This window comes from Protopterus annectens, chromosome 3.part1, assembly GCF_019279795.1.
Source record: "Protopterus annectens isolate FY-2018-M chromosome 3.part1, PAN1.0, whole genome shotgun sequence".
In the NCBI taxonomy this organism is placed as follows: domain Eukaryota; kingdom Metazoa; phylum Chordata; order Ceratodontiformes; family Protopteridae; genus Protopterus; species Protopterus annectens.
The window spans coordinates 1346686371-1346704329 of record NC_056732.1 but is presented as its reverse complement, the minus strand read 5'-3'; the positions used below and the strand labels follow the sequence as shown (position 1 = coordinate 1346704329).

The 17959-nt window shown below is 37.8% G+C and overlaps 1 protein-coding gene across 2 annotated transcripts in view; it reads left to right on the top strand.

The window, feature by feature from the left end:
• The window catches only part of TRIM55 (tripartite motif containing 55), a 1312971-nt gene that overhangs the window by 537991 nt on the left and 757021 nt on the right, over positions 1-17959 (top strand). For both annotated transcript variants that reach the window (XM_044067375.1, XM_044067376.1), the window contains exons 6-7: positions 5618-5640; positions 5761-5885. In XM_044067375.1, the coding sequence (XP_043923310.1) occupies positions 5618-5640; positions 5761-5885 (148 nt within the window). The remainder of the gene's footprint in view (positions 1-5617; positions 5641-5760; positions 5886-17959) is intronic.

Sequence of the window (17959 nt, the reverse complement as noted above, 5' to 3'; positions counted from 1 at the left end):
TCTACCAGTTCCAGGACATAATATGTTTTAGGACTATCATTCAAAAAGAATTTTATAGCTTCCAAGCCCAAAATATGGGAAATATTGGTGTAGAGACTCTCTACATCCACCGTAATAAAGTACATATTTTCACCCCAATATATATCTTTTATTTTCCTTAGGAAATCATATGAATCTTGTATATAAGAAAGTAACAACAGAACTTTCTTTATCAGTATTTCATGTAACATGGTGCAAAGATTATAAGTAAAATATCCAAAAGCTGACACAATAGGCCGACCAGGTGGTCGGTTCAGATCTTTATGAATTTTAGGTAGGCAAAAGAATTTTGCAATTTTTCTGTTCTTTACATTTATTTTTCTATTTATATCCATTTGACTTAGATAGTGTAATCTCACACCTTTCTGTAATAATTTTTCAAAATCTTTTTCTGCTTGACATAGCTGATTAATGTTAGTTTTACAATATACATTGTTGTTATCTAGATGTTGCATACACATACTATAATAATCATGAGAATTTAATATAACTAATTTTCCCCTTTGTCTGCTTGTTTAAAGACTATATTACAGTTTTTACTCAGTTGTTGCAGCTTTTCCCATTCCAATTTTGTTAGATTATAAGTATGCTTTTTATTCATAAAGCTCTCTATTTCCTTTTCTAACATTGTATTCAGTAGAGATTCAAAGCGTACTATATTAGAATTTTTACATGGAGGTAAAAATAGTTATTATCTTTAAGCATATGTGTATTTAGTAAGTCATAAGCATTATTTTCATCTTCACTACCCGATGCACATGAATAAAAACTTTCTTCACTTTCTGTTTCACTATCTAATGAAAGTAAAACATCACAGTTAGTATCTAACTCAGTTGCTTTATTTAATCTAAAGAAGTGTTCCTTTAAATGCATTTTTCGGCATAGTTGGAACAATTCAGTTTTAACCTCATACTTTTTGGGTAAGCATGTGGGGACAAATTTTAAACCCTTCTCTAAAACAGACATTTCTATCTTGTCTAGTTTGTAACTAGACAAGTTAACAACATAATTACTATGTAAGTTATGTCCATCTACCTTTCTTATGTTGTCCATCGCCCGAGTCTCTCTGGCGTTCTGGATTGTTCCAACCCCTTTTCCTGGTATTGGTATAATGTCCATTCGATTCTGAGTAGGTTTTATGAAATGCTTCTGGGTTTGCTGCAACTGGCAGTCTAGGAAAAGTTTCTCTGTCATCTTCTTCCCATGAAGATGCTCCACTTTCACTATCACTGATAGTCTTTGTTGTTTATATATAAATAAATGTAACTGGAGATTCCATATGCAGTAGATACTTGACTGATTTTGTACTGAGAGTGACTATTTTTATCTGCATAATGAACTGATGAAGAGATCATCGAGTGATGCTGATTTTATTATCAGTCATGTTTGTGATATAACACACCAATTTCTAAATTTGATTTTTTTTATATTATATATGGTTAAAATGTCACATATGTCCATATATCCTGGGGTAAAACCTTATTGAGTTACTATAGGTAGATAGCCAATGATAAGAAACAAAGAAACATGCCACTGTTGCCCAATGATTTCTGTTTCAACTTTACTCCTCTCTCCCCCTCAGCCTTCACTCAGGAAATATCATCAAATATAACTCTCCCTACTATCACTAGGGAACAGGTCCTTAATGCTCTCTCTAAGACCAAGAACACAGCATCAGTGGGCCCAGACAATATCCCAGGATGTCTTCTAAATAGAATGAAACATGGAATTACTATTTAACTGTAGCCTGCAAATAGGCTTTGTGCCTCATGAATGGAGAAAGGCAACAGTCATCCTTCTGCAAAAAGGAAGGTCATCTGCAGACCCTGGAAACTACAGACCCATAAGTCTCACTAGCTTTATATGTAAAGCCATGAAAAGAATTATCATGGAGATGGTCAATAGAGATACAGTAAACCTCCAGACACTGGACCCAACCCAGTTTGATTTCGTCAAGGGCATATCATGCCTACTCAACCTGGTGGACTTCTTTGAGAAGGTCAACAAAGCATTGGATGAGGGCAAAATTGTTCACACTGCCTACCCTGACCCGGCCAAAACATTTGACACAATACCCCACTCGGGCATTGTTGACAAACTCCAGAGGTTAGGTGCAAACCCATATGTCACACAGTGGATAGCCAACTGGTTCACAGACAGAACCCAGGAAGTTAGAATTGGGGAGCCCACCTGTACAAATCAGCTAGTCATAAGTGGAGTCCCTCAGGGATCAGTCCTTGGACCACTCTTGCTTGGTATTTACTTCTCGGAAGTCAAAGCCAATGTCAGTGGTCTCTGGCTGACTAAATTTGCAGATGATTGCAAATTATGAGCTGTCGTTGAATCTCACACTGACACAAATGTTCTCCAGGAGGGGCTTACACAGACAAATAACTGGTGTCAGAGTCATGCACTAAAACTAAATGCCAAGAAATGCATAATAGTATCCTTTGGGAAGTCATCCATTCCTGGTAACTATCACATTGACAACACACCCCTTTGAGTTGACCCTGCAGTCAGGGACTTAAGGACACACATATATAGTAATCTATCCTTTGATCATCATGTGTCTACAGTGGTGAGGAAATCATTCTGTGTTGCGCAACTTATAAGCAAAGGTATGGCATCTAAGTCCAAGGAAGTCATTATTCCACTGTATTCGGCATTCATCAGACCTATCATTGAGTACAGCGCCCCCTTTGGTATGTACCTAACCAATCATATCCAACAACTGGAATGTCCACAGAGGTTCCTCACTAAAAGAACACAGGCCATAAGTAATATATCCTATCCAGACCTCCTCAAGGCCATATCCCTGTATTCTGTCTCCTACAGGCTTTGGAGGGGGGAGATCTATGCCTGGCATAAAGGGCATTGTCAGACCCCACTCTGATGGACCTCCTGTATATCTACAAATTAAACTTTGCCTGTGCTATAAATAGGACCTGCTGGAGAGATAGGTATGTATCCCAGAGACTACCCCATCTATGGAACAGGCTCCTGAACCATGTGAAGCAGAGTCCTTCCCTAATCCAATTCAAGTGCAACTTGGTCAATTGAATGGGAAACCAGAAATTCATCCCTGGTTTGGCAACTATGTCTCTGATTCAAACAGGTAACCTGTAAATAGTTGATCTCCCAGGCCCATGCTTACACTTATCAAGGGTATCAGAACTTGTCAGAGATTTGGGATGCATGGCTAGGCTTAAAAAGGCCCTTGTGGTCATTAACCTAGTAAACACATATAAACCTATGAACCTATATAATAGCTGGCAGCTATGTTTGCTTTAAACCTCACCATATTCCTTGCCTAGACTTTTTGAAAAAAATTCTAACTTTGCACAACTGCATCAGTTAGATAAGTTGGTCTGATACACGGCTGTAAATAGATGAGTCTAACACTGGATAACAGAATCATCAGATAGTCTGAAATGGTAACTGGGAAAGGCAAACAAAGGATAACTCAAGTACCTGATTGATCAAAATGGTAACCTTATTAAAGGTAACCTAAAAGTATACCTGAGTCAGGTAACAAGAAAACTGTGAAACGTGTTCAGTATTAATGAATGACTAAGATAATATACTTTTTCTTTTGATCTTGTTCAATGTTCTGTCACACTGTACCAGCCTTATTTATTGTTTTAATTTTATTTACTTATTATTCAGGAAAGGGAACTAGTCCTTCTAAGACTCTTTTTTATTTATTGAAGATCAAGACCACAAGGGCATCGGTAAATACAATTAGTATGGTAAAACAGAAGGGCCAATTAACTAGCATGTTTTTGAGAGATGTGTGCAGAAACCAGAGTACCTAGGGAAAACCCATACGGACCAAAGACTTTAAGTTGTTAACGATATGCCATACCGTCCGCAAAGCTTAGGGCATAAAGGTGACATCCGCATGGATCATTCTCAGAACTGAGACCCTAAGGAGGAATGCCATCCATAGGATGCCAGAGGGTAACATACACATCCAGAGGGGCAAAAGACCAAGGGGAGGAGGATGGGAGTGCATACTGCAACAGTGAAGAGCAGGACATCTACTGTTATGGTAAGATTTTACACACCTGCACTATATCCTTCCATATCACTGTTGTGGTATTCTTAATGTGAGGGAGAGTGCAAAATTTCAGGAAGAAAATATGGAGGAAGAAGGGCCTGCAGAGCCCTCTAGGAATGCATGAAGAATGGCACTAGCAAAATCAGCTCTAGTCCTGGAAATGACATTTAACTTGTAGTGCTTGGTAAAGGTATGTACCAAAGACCAGGTAGCTGCCTCAAGGAGAGAATTAGTATCCAAACCCTTGAAAAAAAAGCACCAGAGGAAGCCACAGACCTTATAGAGTGAGCCTTGCCCACAGAAGGAAGACTCTTACCATAGTAAGAATAACAAAAAAAAATGACTTTAGAAGCCTGAGGACCCCCCCCCCCCATAGGCCTTTTGGTAATAATCAGATGTGATTCCTCTTGAGAATCTGAAGCAGACATCTGCAAGGCCTCCAAGGATATGTGAGAAATCAAATCAGTGCCAGCCTCCAAACTGGTTGCAGCAGAGGAATCCAGCCCAGGAACCAGAAGATCCTCCAGGCTTTCACCAGCTTCAAGAGAGATGTCTAGTGGAGGAAGTGCTGAAGAATCTGACCTGACTTTTATGGCCTTCTTCGAAGATGGATAACCCTTAGGCCAGAAAGTACCTTCCATAGCATCTTTCAATAAAAGGTTTAGATGGTGAAGGATGAAAGATGACTACATAAGGTCTTTGGGAAAAAAGCCTGACAAATGTTACAGGATGTATGGTCATGAGAAGGTCCTAAACAAAACAAGCACTGCTCGTGATGGTCTTTATGAGGAATCTGTCTCCCATACTAGCATTTACCCTTTTTGGATGACATGAAACCTCACAACAACAAAAATAATAAAACCAAAAAAAGGTAAGCAAAAAACCCCAATGAGGCACTTATTTGAATGGGTATGTAACCAGCAACAGCTGGAGTGATGAGACCTGTCATCAAAGATGGCATTTGGACTGGTGGCAAAAAAGGTCTGAGTATGATATGTCTGGACATCACCTTTATGCCCCATGCCTTGCATGGGGAGCAAATCTGTGACCTACAGTGTATCATTAACTTTAAAGTTTTGTTATACTGGCAGGATGTTGGGCCACCCTTGGCACAGGATCCCCATGTTAAAAATAAAGTAACAGTGAAATGGAAGGACATCATTATTCACTAAACTGTGCTCCACCGATTAAAAAGCTTTGGGAGCAAATCACTGGGGTAATTTTCTATTTGACTGTATTACGTAGCTCATTGTTTATTTGAAGTTTCATTATGAGATATATACAGCAAATGACATTTGAGATATCACATTTGCTTTTAATACACTATGCCCCCTAAGCAGAAAACTGTTTGGTTCCTCTTTGTACCCTGCTTATCAGGTAGCTGTATTATATGCTGATGCTGTTCTGTCTTAAGAGATACAAAAATATGTATAATACTGTTATAAATACTGGTTTGATTTTTTGGTTAATTTTTTTTTTCAATTTTTCACTCACTCATTTTTTTTTTTAATTTTGCAGAACGCCAAGCCACTGTTACAGAAGTAAGTAGGCTATGACTCTTCACTAACTTCCCATTATTTGATTTTCCCCTAGTTGTTTTTATTTGTTTTCATGCATATCATAATTAGAAATGAGATGAAAAATGACTTCTATTTTTACAGAATAAATGAAGCTTCGAAAACATCAAATATGGAGAAAGTTGAGCGTGGCTATGAAAACATGAATCAATTTACTGTCGATTTTGATAAAGAAAAACAAATAGTAAGCGAGATCGATTTTTATAGAGGTAATTGTTTTCATCTTTATCTATTTCCAGTTTGCTAGTTTTTATTTGTATGGAAAATATTAGATATGGTTTTGCCTTTTTTGTGTATGTAAACATTAGATATAGGAGGTTGGGGACTGGAATAAGGATTAAGGTGTTTACTTTGCAGACACAAGGTACAGGGATTGATTATCAGATTTGATCATTGTAATTATTAGCAGGGCATACTGTAGACTGATTGCTTAGTATTTACCTATGATCTATAAGCAATGATGAAAAGTTTCACAACGTTTTAAGTGATGCCATTTCATATTAACATCTAACATCATGATAAGACATTACATTTTTTTATAAGCAAGGAACTTTTTCCTACCTTTTTTCAACTCTGCAAAATGTAAATTACAAGGTGAACCTTGATATCTGACTTCTGCATGTAAAGTATGAAAGTATGTGTATTCTTTCTGGTTGCCATCAACTTGTCATATATCTGTTCTCTTTTGAGGGAGGAGTAGAATATGTCTATATAAAATGTCAAAAGGCATAAATCCATTTGATTTATTACAAGACAAAGCATTCCACACTGAAAGGACATAGTCACAGCCTGTTCCAGATGTGCAACTATTATTTTGCCCATTGTTAACAACTGTTCTCTCAGTTATGATGTCAGATTGTCTCAAATCTAGCTCCTGTTGAACCTACACGACATAGCATTACCCATGGTGCTAACTGGCTACATCACATTCCATGTTAAAGTGCTGACATTTTTCATTGATTGGTAGAAATTTCTACCACGGGTATACCACTGAGCATCCAGATAGGAGATCATTATGTATGGTGCTCTTCAACCAGAGGAAAGTTTGGGCATTTCCCAGGGCCTGACAAAATGTGTCCTTTGTTTGCTGTCAATAAAGTGTATGTGATATAGTTATTAAGGCTAAGTTGGGGCTATTTCAATTGCTGACTATAAAAGGAAGAATCACTATGCTTCTGTGCCTAGCTTGGTCTTTCTTTAGCTTTTCTGTATGAAGCTACAGAATCAAAATATCATAATGGATGAATTACCCATCTCTTATTTTTACTGTCTGGTGAGTCTGTAATGCCAGATAGTAAACTAGTTGACTATGATGTACATAAGCTGATGGAACACTTCATACAAAACTGGTTTCTGTATAAGACTGAAGAGTCAAATGACAAGAGTGTGCAGATGTCTGCAAAATGCCTCAATACACCTCCTGGATTAATCATTATCATTTGTATAGTTCTATTAGGACAAGGGGTCTAGCTGGACATGGTAAAACAACTTTTATTCAGGAACTTTCAGGATCTCATGGCCGAAAACCTGAAGTTAAATTCTAAATGCTGAAAAATAGTGTCTTTCAGAGAAATTGCAATTTTTTTTAAATTATAAACCAGAGTAGGGTTAATTATTTGTACCCATGATGCATGAAATCACTGGATAAACCTACATCCTGGAAGCAAGTCTGCATGGCCAAATGTTTTGTGTCATAATTCAAGACACTGACAGAATTTAACTTTATTCAGTGAATAAATTAACCTTATGTTAAGATTATTATATATATTTTTTCATTTCTTTAAATGTTTTGGGATTCTAATACCATGGCAGCTATAATATCACCTATTTATTATCTTCCAGCGGTTTGTTTCCGCTTGTTTCATTGTCAAAAGTCATGAAGATCCCACCATTTTGCTATTCAATTCTCATGCTGTTTCAGAAAATAAATTGTTTTAATCTACAGTAGAGATTCTTTATTTTTAATTGCAGTCACTTCCCACAGTTTTATATCTTGAGACTATGGGCGGTATTCCAAAATGTCTTATACCTAGCTAGTCCAAAGTCTTTTGTGTAATTAAATGGGAAATGTGGCAAGCAGTAGTCACTTGTCATGTACAAAGAAATAATAATATTAAGAAGACAGATTTTATCCAATGTACAGTGCAAAGTATGTTCTCTTTGGTTACATTATGGTTATATGTGCACATAGACACACTGATAGTCCTAAAATAACTTGCACTGTTGTATTACAGTGTTTTTAGAGTTACTGAGAGGACACTGCAACAAAGAGTTTTCATATGTAGCACTCACATGAATTATCATATCAACCAACATGATTTGTATTAGGTCCATTGGTGCAGTGTATGTTGACTTTGCTTATAATGCAGTTAAAGGTAAACACATTCATACACACACATTTGTATGCGTGTGAGTGTGTTTGTGTGTGTGTGTGTGTGTGTGTGTGTGTGTGTGTGTGTGTGTGTGTGTGTGTGTGTGTGTGTGTGTGTGTGTAAGAGAAAACATAATCTGCGTGAACATCATATCCTAGCGATTCAGTGTTGTTTGCAGCCACATAAATATGCAACTAGTTTTATAAATATATATCAGCATAGAACTGGTATATTGCATATTACCATAGCCAGTTGTGAATGGCAAATAGCTTTCTATTCTAATAACATAACATAATATTAGATATAAACAATACATTTATGTAGGTAAATATGCATCAGTATAAACAAGAGCTGCTCACAACAAGCATGAAAATAGAAATTTTATAATCTAAATTAAATAGCTTCAGAAGTCAGCCTAACAGATATAGGCAGTATCACAATATACAGGTTATAGCTTCCATGCTAAAGTGTTCATAAACATCAACACTTCACAGAAAAACTAGTCATGTACATTTGCAAAACAGACCAATAATGGATACAGAGCAGAAGGCATGATATAATAGATATGTGGACCTGCATTGGTAACAGTATACTATCTCCCTATGTACATGCAATAACCCCAATTATGTACATATATCAAAATACTACAGACTTATGTGATACGTTGGCACCATATTTAGCTCTGCAATGCCATGCATTACTAACGACTTATGTGATACATTGGCACAGTAGTTAGCTCTGCAATGCCATACATTACTAATGACTTATGTGATACATTGGCACCTTATTTAGCTCTGCAATGCCATGCATTATTAATGACTTATGTCATATATTGGCACAATATTTAGCTCTGCAATGCCATGCATTACTAACGACTTATGTGATACATTGGCACAGTAGTTAGCTCTGCAATGCCATACATTACTAATGACTTATGTGATACATTGGCATCTTATTTAGCTCTGCAATGCCATACATTATTAATGACTTATGTGATACATTGGCACCATATTTAGCTCTGCAATGCCATACATTACTAATGGACCTCAGTAGAGTACAATGTTTCAGAATCTTATTCTCTGCATAATGTGTACTGTACCATGGATTTATAGCACAAAGTGTCAATATTCACAAGAACTTGCTGATCAAGTAAGATGTGCCAAAGTGAACACACCTTGCAGAGAAAGTCAGCTAAATTGTTGTAGAGAGATGAAACCCTGACAGCAACCTGAATCTAGGGTCAATTATGCAGTCCAGGCACCTCTAGGACCTGGTGGGAAAAGGAATTATGAAGTTATGCCTGCTCACATCTACTTGATGGAAGAGATAATGCCAATATCCTGGAGTAAGGAAGATATTCCTTGTGGTTCTGTGACTTGGTCAAGTCTGGAACCATAAATGGCATCAGGACTAGATGAATTGGAAGGCCATGAGGGGGTATTGTCACTTTCAAAATGGTGGTGTGGGGGTGGGGACACATCTAAAGAGAAATCTTGCCTAGTAGCTTGCAATCACCTTCTGAATATGCAAGGACATAGGGGTAGGCATTCTAGCACTGTTTCAGTCCAACCTCTGTGAGTGTCAGTGATAGCTCTCAATATCACTCAGCTCTTGTACCCAGATTATGACCCCCTAATGCAAAGGGGTTAATCATCTGAGTTACATTGAATCATTTTCTATCAAGTGGTGGAGGGCTTCTAGGAGACACTCCCATAAAATTCAGTCCAAATTATCTCATCCCAAAGGAGACAAGAGGGACATAAGGGACATAAGGGAGTGAATTACCTCAGAACTTTCTTGCTGCCAGCCTGAGCACAAAACTATCACTTCAACTTCAGTCTCTCAGCTATATAAGTCATTCCTCTTCCTCAGTGATTGGACAGATAAATATGCCCAATAGGCACCCTTCCTTTTCTGTTGTATTTGTGTTTAAACGTTTTGTACATGTCATCAAAAAGAAGAAAACATGATTATGGGTGACAAAAGTCTCACAGAGACCATCATTTAAAATTAATTTGCTTAGATGCTGAACACAACTATAGGGACTGTTCTATTTGTCAGGTGTTGGTATCCAAGACTCTTCATAGCTGTCTGTCTTCAATGAAAATGTATCTCAAAACTCAAAAGCTTAACAATATTACCCAAGGTTAAATGGCCTCTGAGATCTTGTCTTCCAGTGTTCCTCCAGTGTTGAAGAACTTAAAAACTAAACCTCAAGACTTCTGCTGTCTAGTACAACCCAGACGACTTTGACATGTCTCTCTATGAGGTCTCAGACCATGCAGTTCCTGGAACTGCTCCCTCTATAGCGACCCTGTCAGAAGCTGGTATGGTGCAGTCCTCTCACACATCCATGTCTTTTAACATATTGTTCACTTCTGGTGAGAAGGGGCAACTTGAGATTCTTATTTTGGAGGGAAATAAGAGTACACCTCACATTTGAGTTAGGGAAGAGGTTCCTGGTTCTCTGATTGAGATACGTCAGGCTTTGGAGGTACCTCGTTTTGTTCAGGTACATGACTCAGTTACAATGAAGCAGAAAACAACGCATATTGTTTCCATTCAGATGGCTAAGGATCCTAAGAAAGAATGGTAGGATTTTACACAGGGGCTTTTCAAAACCAGTATGTCCTTGAAGCCTCCATTTTTTCCTGCTGCTGCTCCCCTTCCTTTCCCTCTCCTCTTAAAATGAAAAAATATGATTTTGAAGAGGAGAAGGATTTTGAATTTGGTAGAGATAATTCCTTGGCCTATTCTTCTCAAATCCATTCACCACTAGTGCATGTCTCTGATGATGGGGATACCTTACATCTTGATTTCCCCTTGGAGATACTGTTATTAAAATGATTCAACATTTTCAGGGGCTAGTTCCAAGTTATCTGATGTCCACAAAAATATGCTATGCTGCTTTGGAAATGGAATAGTCTAAACCCTTTGCCATTCCTCCCAGTCTGGAGGCTTTATTAGGTTCTTTTCCATTGCTTTTCTTAATCTTGAGTCTCAGCCAATTGACCCAAAGAAACTAGATATATTTTACAAGATGCCAGACTCAGAAAAGTTCTTATCTAAGAAGCCTGCCTCAGATCCAGCTATTTCCCTTTCCACTGAAAAGCTTACTAAGCTCTTTTCCTCCGCTAATGTTTTACCCAAAGTTTACTATGCTCCTTTCTTCCTCTAATGGTTTACCCATTGATAAAGAGCGGCGGATTACTGATAGATACAGTAAACAGGTGTATACTTCTGCCACTGTAACTTTTAGGGCAATCAGTTGCCAAACCCATATGATCAGAATCTGTTCTGTGGAACTTAGGCAACATCCTCTCAGATTTAGAGGACCAGATAAGAAATCTTTTGTCCTATAATTTCTTAACCCCCTTTATCATTTTACTAGGTAATCTATTAACTGCAGCTATGATGCTGCTGCTGATGATGCTTCATCTAGAGCATCTTCTACTGACTCCCTTCATAATAGATTCCTATGCATAGACCACAGCTTTTACCTGAGGATGTCAAAACTAAGCTTCTTGGCTCCCCTCAGGATAGGCAACATTTTTTGCTCTGTTGTTGCAGAAATTTTCAAGACCCTGCAGAAGAAAGGTAAGGTCATGCAAGATTTTAAACAAATCTTTCTCTCTCCTATACCCAAGTCCCAAGGAGTAAAAGAAAACTTCTCAAAAGGGTAAGAAATGCAATAAAAGGGCAAGTCTCAGCAGAATTCCACAGGTTTGAAACCCTCCTTTCCTGACAAACCACCTGTTTGTGACTATCAGCCTTTGTCTTCCCTCTCCATTTGGTACTTTTGTCTGAAAAGCTATCTCTATCCTTTCCATCCTGGCAGTCCATAACATCAGGAAAATGGGTTCTATCCATTAGCAAAAACAGTTACAGAAAAGTGCTGGATTGCTCCTCCTCCTTACCTCCCAGAGTTTCACTAGTCTCCATCATGCCAGATTCACCTTATTTTTCCTCTTCTTCAAGACCTTTATACTCAGGGGACAATAGATTTTGTTCTCCCTCATGTAGAAAAAAAGGATTTTACCCAAGAATGTTTCTTGTTCCCAGAAAGGAGTGCAACTGGAGACCTATTATGGACCTTTCTGCCGTCATTACCTTTCTCAAAATTACAAGTTTCAGGATGTTGACTGTACAGTCTTTAGTTACAATGAATCTTTCCAAAGCCTCTTTGATGACATTGTATTTAATAGATGCTTAATTTCATATTCCTGGTTATCCAACATACAAGAACATTTTAAGGATTTGTGTATCTTCATATGATTTTCAGTTTTCTGGTTTACCCTTTGGTCTTTCAGCTACCCCAAGAGTATTCACGAAGTGCATAGCTCCTGACATTGCATTGTACTCACTTCGAGGAATTCAAATCTTCCCTTATCAGGATGATCACTTGATTCAGCTCCAGTGGCGGCTGGTGACTTCAAATCAAAAGAGGGCTGCAGGAGACAGATGAATGGGTGGGGCCAATGGGAAAGGGTGTAGCCAACTAGAAAGGGGTGGAGCTATGCTTAAAACCACAACAACTGGGAATTTAATTAAATATGCAACCCTGGGTGCAAAACCATCATTATGAGAGTCCAATCAAGACAAAATTAAGTGCAGAAGAAAAAAAATATTTAAATGCATTGGCTATATGACAGCTTAGTTGATATCTAGATGGAAACAAAAAGGTTGTGAGGCATGAAAAAATAAATTACGTTTTAAATACATTACTGGAATGCCAGTCAAATTCAAGTATATAAAAAAAAAACAAGCAGCACTCAACGCAAACCACTTTTCCTTGCACTGCAGTTCTAATTATAATTTATATTTAGCTTTATAAAAGTACCAAGTAACATGCTGAAAGTAGCAATCTCTGTGATACCCTTACTTGTAAAAATGTTTCTTATTCAAAAAAGACCTGCTGCCTGACAACTATATACTTGTTTCATGGGTAAAACATGATCAAAGTAAAAAAATGAACCGCAAGCAAGAAACAAGCTGAAGATAAATTGCTTAAAGGATTACTGCACAGGTTATGGACCACACATGATAGATTGGCATTCTGTTTAGTCTAAAGGTAAAGCCTGCAAAGATGACTGCAAGTCTCCAACAAATGTAATGAGCTTCTGAAAATACTGTAATCCTGTCCTTTATTACAAATGCTGTCATATGCATTTCAATACCTAAGGCTTATACGTTATCTAGTTATGTGAATATTCTCTATATGGCAACAGCAAAAATGCTTTCAATGTTGGTAATTCTTTAACAGTATGCTTATTAAAGCTTACTTGAATCTTACAATCTCAGACAAGCTTACCTGATGGTTATTAAAGCATTGCTACTTAAACACAGAGCAACAGGCATTGCAACAACATGCATTTTCTGAATAATAAGAAGCATAAATCAACAGTATAAAAATATGAAAGAAAACCAGAACATTCTGCAAAATCAAGGAGTCAGATAAAAAGCCACTGTAGTACTTGTGTCTACCTTGGATGGGGGGATACTCTGCACACTTACACTGCATAAATGCTCCTTGCCTTGCTTGGATACATCCAAAGTCATTACATGGCTGTGTGGGGTACAACAAGTATGTCAAAATTTGAAATGCCTCTTGCTGATGGTGATAGCCCTGACATATTTGTCCTCACCTCCTCAAACCAGCAAGAGAAGAAATCAAAGCCATAAACAGAAGTGGGACAAAGGCCCAAAAATAAAGACAATTTTTAAATATTGCTCTTATAAACATAGAAAGGTAATAGAATCGTAGGATTTGCATGTGTAAGAATTTTCTGAAGGGTATGAAATCTGAAACTCAATGTCTGTCATTATTTAGTGACTTCATTCCTAAATGATTTGCCAGAAAACCACAAATTTTATGAGGAACAAACCAAAAATAAGAAGCAAAAATCTATTCATTCGGTGAAAATCTGGACAGTTGAGAGGTATAGTTCAGCCAGAGCTGTCTTTGAGTTTGCCACTCTTCCTCCCTCACAAAACCATGGTCAAGTGGGGCCTCCCCCTGTAGCTATTCCAATGTCCCATTACTTGGCTATTTTAGCTATTTTATCCCATTTACCAGAGTCACCATAATGTGCATACTGCTTTACTTCTATGATGATTTGGATTTCATTTAAATGTTTTATTTTACATTTTACAGCACAAACACTAATAGACATCTGCTAAACAAAGCAATGCAGTCTCACAATGAAAATAGACTTAGCATTAAAACTTCTCTGCCCTTGAAACTCACATTCATTAAAATAGCATTGAAACCCACATTCAAAGAAAATACATCTGGCCAGTGGTAGATAACAATTAACTTTGGGCTATTTTCAAATCATAGGCCTCCTTGTACACAAAACATACATGTGTTCTTTGATATACTTTCCTGATTGTATTAAATTATATTCCTTGTATAATATAGTACAGTTGTTAGACATTTTAAATTTATTGTTTTGAATATTTTCCAGTAAACAATGAAACAAATGCATACACCACTAATGACAAAACTGCCCAATTCAGAACATTTCCATCATAAAAGTCTACTTAAACTTCTACAGTCCACCAGTATCAGTAAATATGCACAATCTTTACAGAAGTAAAAGCCATCTAAATATTTCTACATTAAAGAGATATGTAACTAATGAAGAGGTTGCTGCAATCGAACAACTTTATATTTCATTGTTTCAGCTACAAATAAAGTGCCTGTTGCCCTTGAGGAATAAATTGCCTATATTACAATAAAAAATGATAAGCTAGTAATATTGCAATACGGAATGGATGGTAAACTGATAACAGGTTCATAGTTACTAGGTATCTCCACCAAAGAGGACATTCTCAGGACTGCAGCATCTACCCCCTTTAAAAGTACAACATGGTACAGTAATGCACCTACATACTGTGGGAGTAGAACCCACAGCCTTCTCCATTAAAATCAAGTACACTACCTGTTGTGCTATTAACAATGCAAGCAGCTGCAGCATAAGCAGAACTAAACTTCTCTTCCCCTGAAGCTCTCAGCTCCTTGTAAAATCCACTTGATACTCAACTGTATCTCTCAACTTTGAAGCACAAAAAATCTGGAAAAAGCCAAAAATTATTGAGGGGACAAAAGCCCAAAAGATAGGGACACATTTTAAATATTGCTTATATAATCTTGGAAAGTTGCTAGAATAAAATGCTGTGGTTACCACCATGCATTTCTCGGCCAAGTCTTGAACCCAGGATCCAGTGTACTATAGTTACAACATACCACTATTCCAAATCAGCTGTTTCTTAAAAGGCAGGAAAACTCAAACTTAAACGGCTATCATTTAGTGAATTCAGCTCTCATCATAGCTGTCAACCTCTTAGCACAAAACACCTGGACAAAGTCAATAATGGGGGAATACAGCCCCCAAATATATTCAGTAAACTCAGTTCTCACCATAGCTCTCAACCACTTAGCACAAAAAAATGGACAAAGTCAATAATGGGGGAATACAGTCCCAAAAATAGGGACACATTTCAAATATTGATCTTATACACTTAGAAACTTTCTAGAATAAAAGGTTTTCTGTTGCCATGTACTTTCTGAAGAATATGAAGTCTGACATTCAAATGCCTGTCATTATTTAGTGAATTCAAAATCCAGAAAACCACAGATTTTATGAGGAACAGAACAGAACAAAAATATGAGACAAAAATCTAAATAATTTTCACAAGTGGTAGTGGGTAGGGAATTTAGGCTCCTGCTACTTGCATCTAAGGTACAGGGTTTCAGCCTGATTTATTCTCCAGCCACACATACACACACACTACCTGGACTAGGGTTTGGAGTCTGTTCCTGCAGCAGCTTCAGTTTGAAAATACAAGTCCTTCCTGCACAGCTGTAGCTTCAAAGTCCCAGCCCCATACAAGTCTTTTCCTTCCTGTGAGAGAAGCTATCCAGCCTGCAGACATTGCAGTTTGATTCCCTTCCAGTCTATGCAGTTGTAACCACATAGACATTTGGGCATCTCTGTAGTCTGATGCCTTCTTCCTAATCCAGGCTTTTTAAACAGAAGTCCAAATTCTTGCATGTATGTGTGGAGTTCCAGGAATGCGGAGTGCACATGAGCAGAGTTCCGGGACTCGCTAGCATTTTTTATTTTTCGTTTTTCTTTTCTTGTTTTTTTTTATTTCATTTTTTCTTTTTGTTTTACAGTGGGTGGGCTGCAGTCCTGCAGTCCAATAGCACGAGCCACCCTTGTTCAGCTCTTTCTCAAGAGATTCTAATCGACTTGGATTTTGTTATGAATCTCCCAAGCCACCTGTGGTTCACTCTGAACCTCAAAAAAGTCTTGATTAACTGTGTCACAGGATCATATGTTCCTAGGATGAAGACTCAATACTCTATCAATGACAGCATTCCTTCCTCTGGACAAGGTTCTCATTCTCTCAGATTACTTTCAAAACCTTCTTCCCTTGAATGTAACCTATCCTGACAGCACTGGGATGCATGACAACAGCAGTGTCCATGATACCTTATGCCAGACTCAATATGAGGAAGATTCAATGGTATCTCAAGTCAGTTTGGATTCCGCACTGCCATCTGTTAACCTTCCTAATTCCTTCCTGGACCTTCATCAGGAAAGAATTTTTTCGGTGGATCAACCAGATTTCACTCAACCCAGGAGTGCCATTTTGATTTCTTTCTACTTGCCAAGAATTATTCATGGATGGTTCAGATCTGGCTTGGTGAGCTTGTTCCAAGATTGTCAGGGTCTGTTGAATTTTGTAACTCAGAGAGGAAAGACCAAATAAATATAATGAAAATGAAGGCTCTTACCTTAGCTCTTCAGTCTCTGAATACTCTCTGGACTGCAGATCCTTTTTAGGATTTATAAAGACCACACCACAGTTGTGTGGGAAATAAACAGAGAGGCACTGAGGATTACCTCCTCTGCAGACTAGCCTTGATTTCTTGAGACATAGTGATTCAGCACAACATTTTCCTTCAATCTGTGTGCATCCTTTCAGAGAAGAACACTGGAAGACCTTCAGAGCAGATCCAAAGCAGACCTCCCACAATTCTAAACAGAGAGGTATTCCTGAACATTGTCAATTGTGGGGTGAGTCCCAGACAGATCTTTTTGCCTTCACACACAACAGACAGCTCAGGCTGATGTGATCCAGAGAGGCATGTCTTCAAGCTTAGAAAATGGATACCATGTTTTTTTTTCTAGGAAGGGGAAGTTACTTTATGCATATGCTCCACTTCTTCTGATTCCCAAAATCCTTCTCAAAAAATGAAGAACAAGTCAAACGTCTCATTGGTGACCCCTTTTGGCCCATATAGCACTGGTCCCCCCTTTTCTTCCACTTAGTGAGGAACAGTCATCACAGGCTAATTCACAGGATTGACTTGCTCACACAGAACACCCAAACCTCCAGCCCTGAATGTAACCCTTTCATGTTAGAACTGTAATTCCTTTCAGGCACCACTTTATCAAAGACATGCTTAATTTCTATACAGGGGCTATAAAACCAAACTAATGAAATTTTATATTTCTAAAATTAAAATATTTTCTTTATGGTGCCAAAAAAAGAATCAGGACCTTTATAAAGTGGTTATTCCTGATATTCTTGCTTACTTGTGTGAACTGCTGAGATAGACATAAAATTGTCACCTGTTAGTAGTGAACTGATACATATCACCGTGCCTGCCTCTAGTTTCACAACATTGTGCTAATTTTGAGCTGGAACAGTTCCTGAAAGATGTCCTACACATCAAACTACCAAGGTGACCTTTCCCCCTTCTTGGAATTTAAACTACGTCCTAGAAAAACCAAAACAGTAAAATTCAGCACAAAAAGTCCAACAAAGTACAGCATACAGATTTATTCAGTCATCACACCACAAGGATGAAACATAAACGCTTATATCCACAAGTA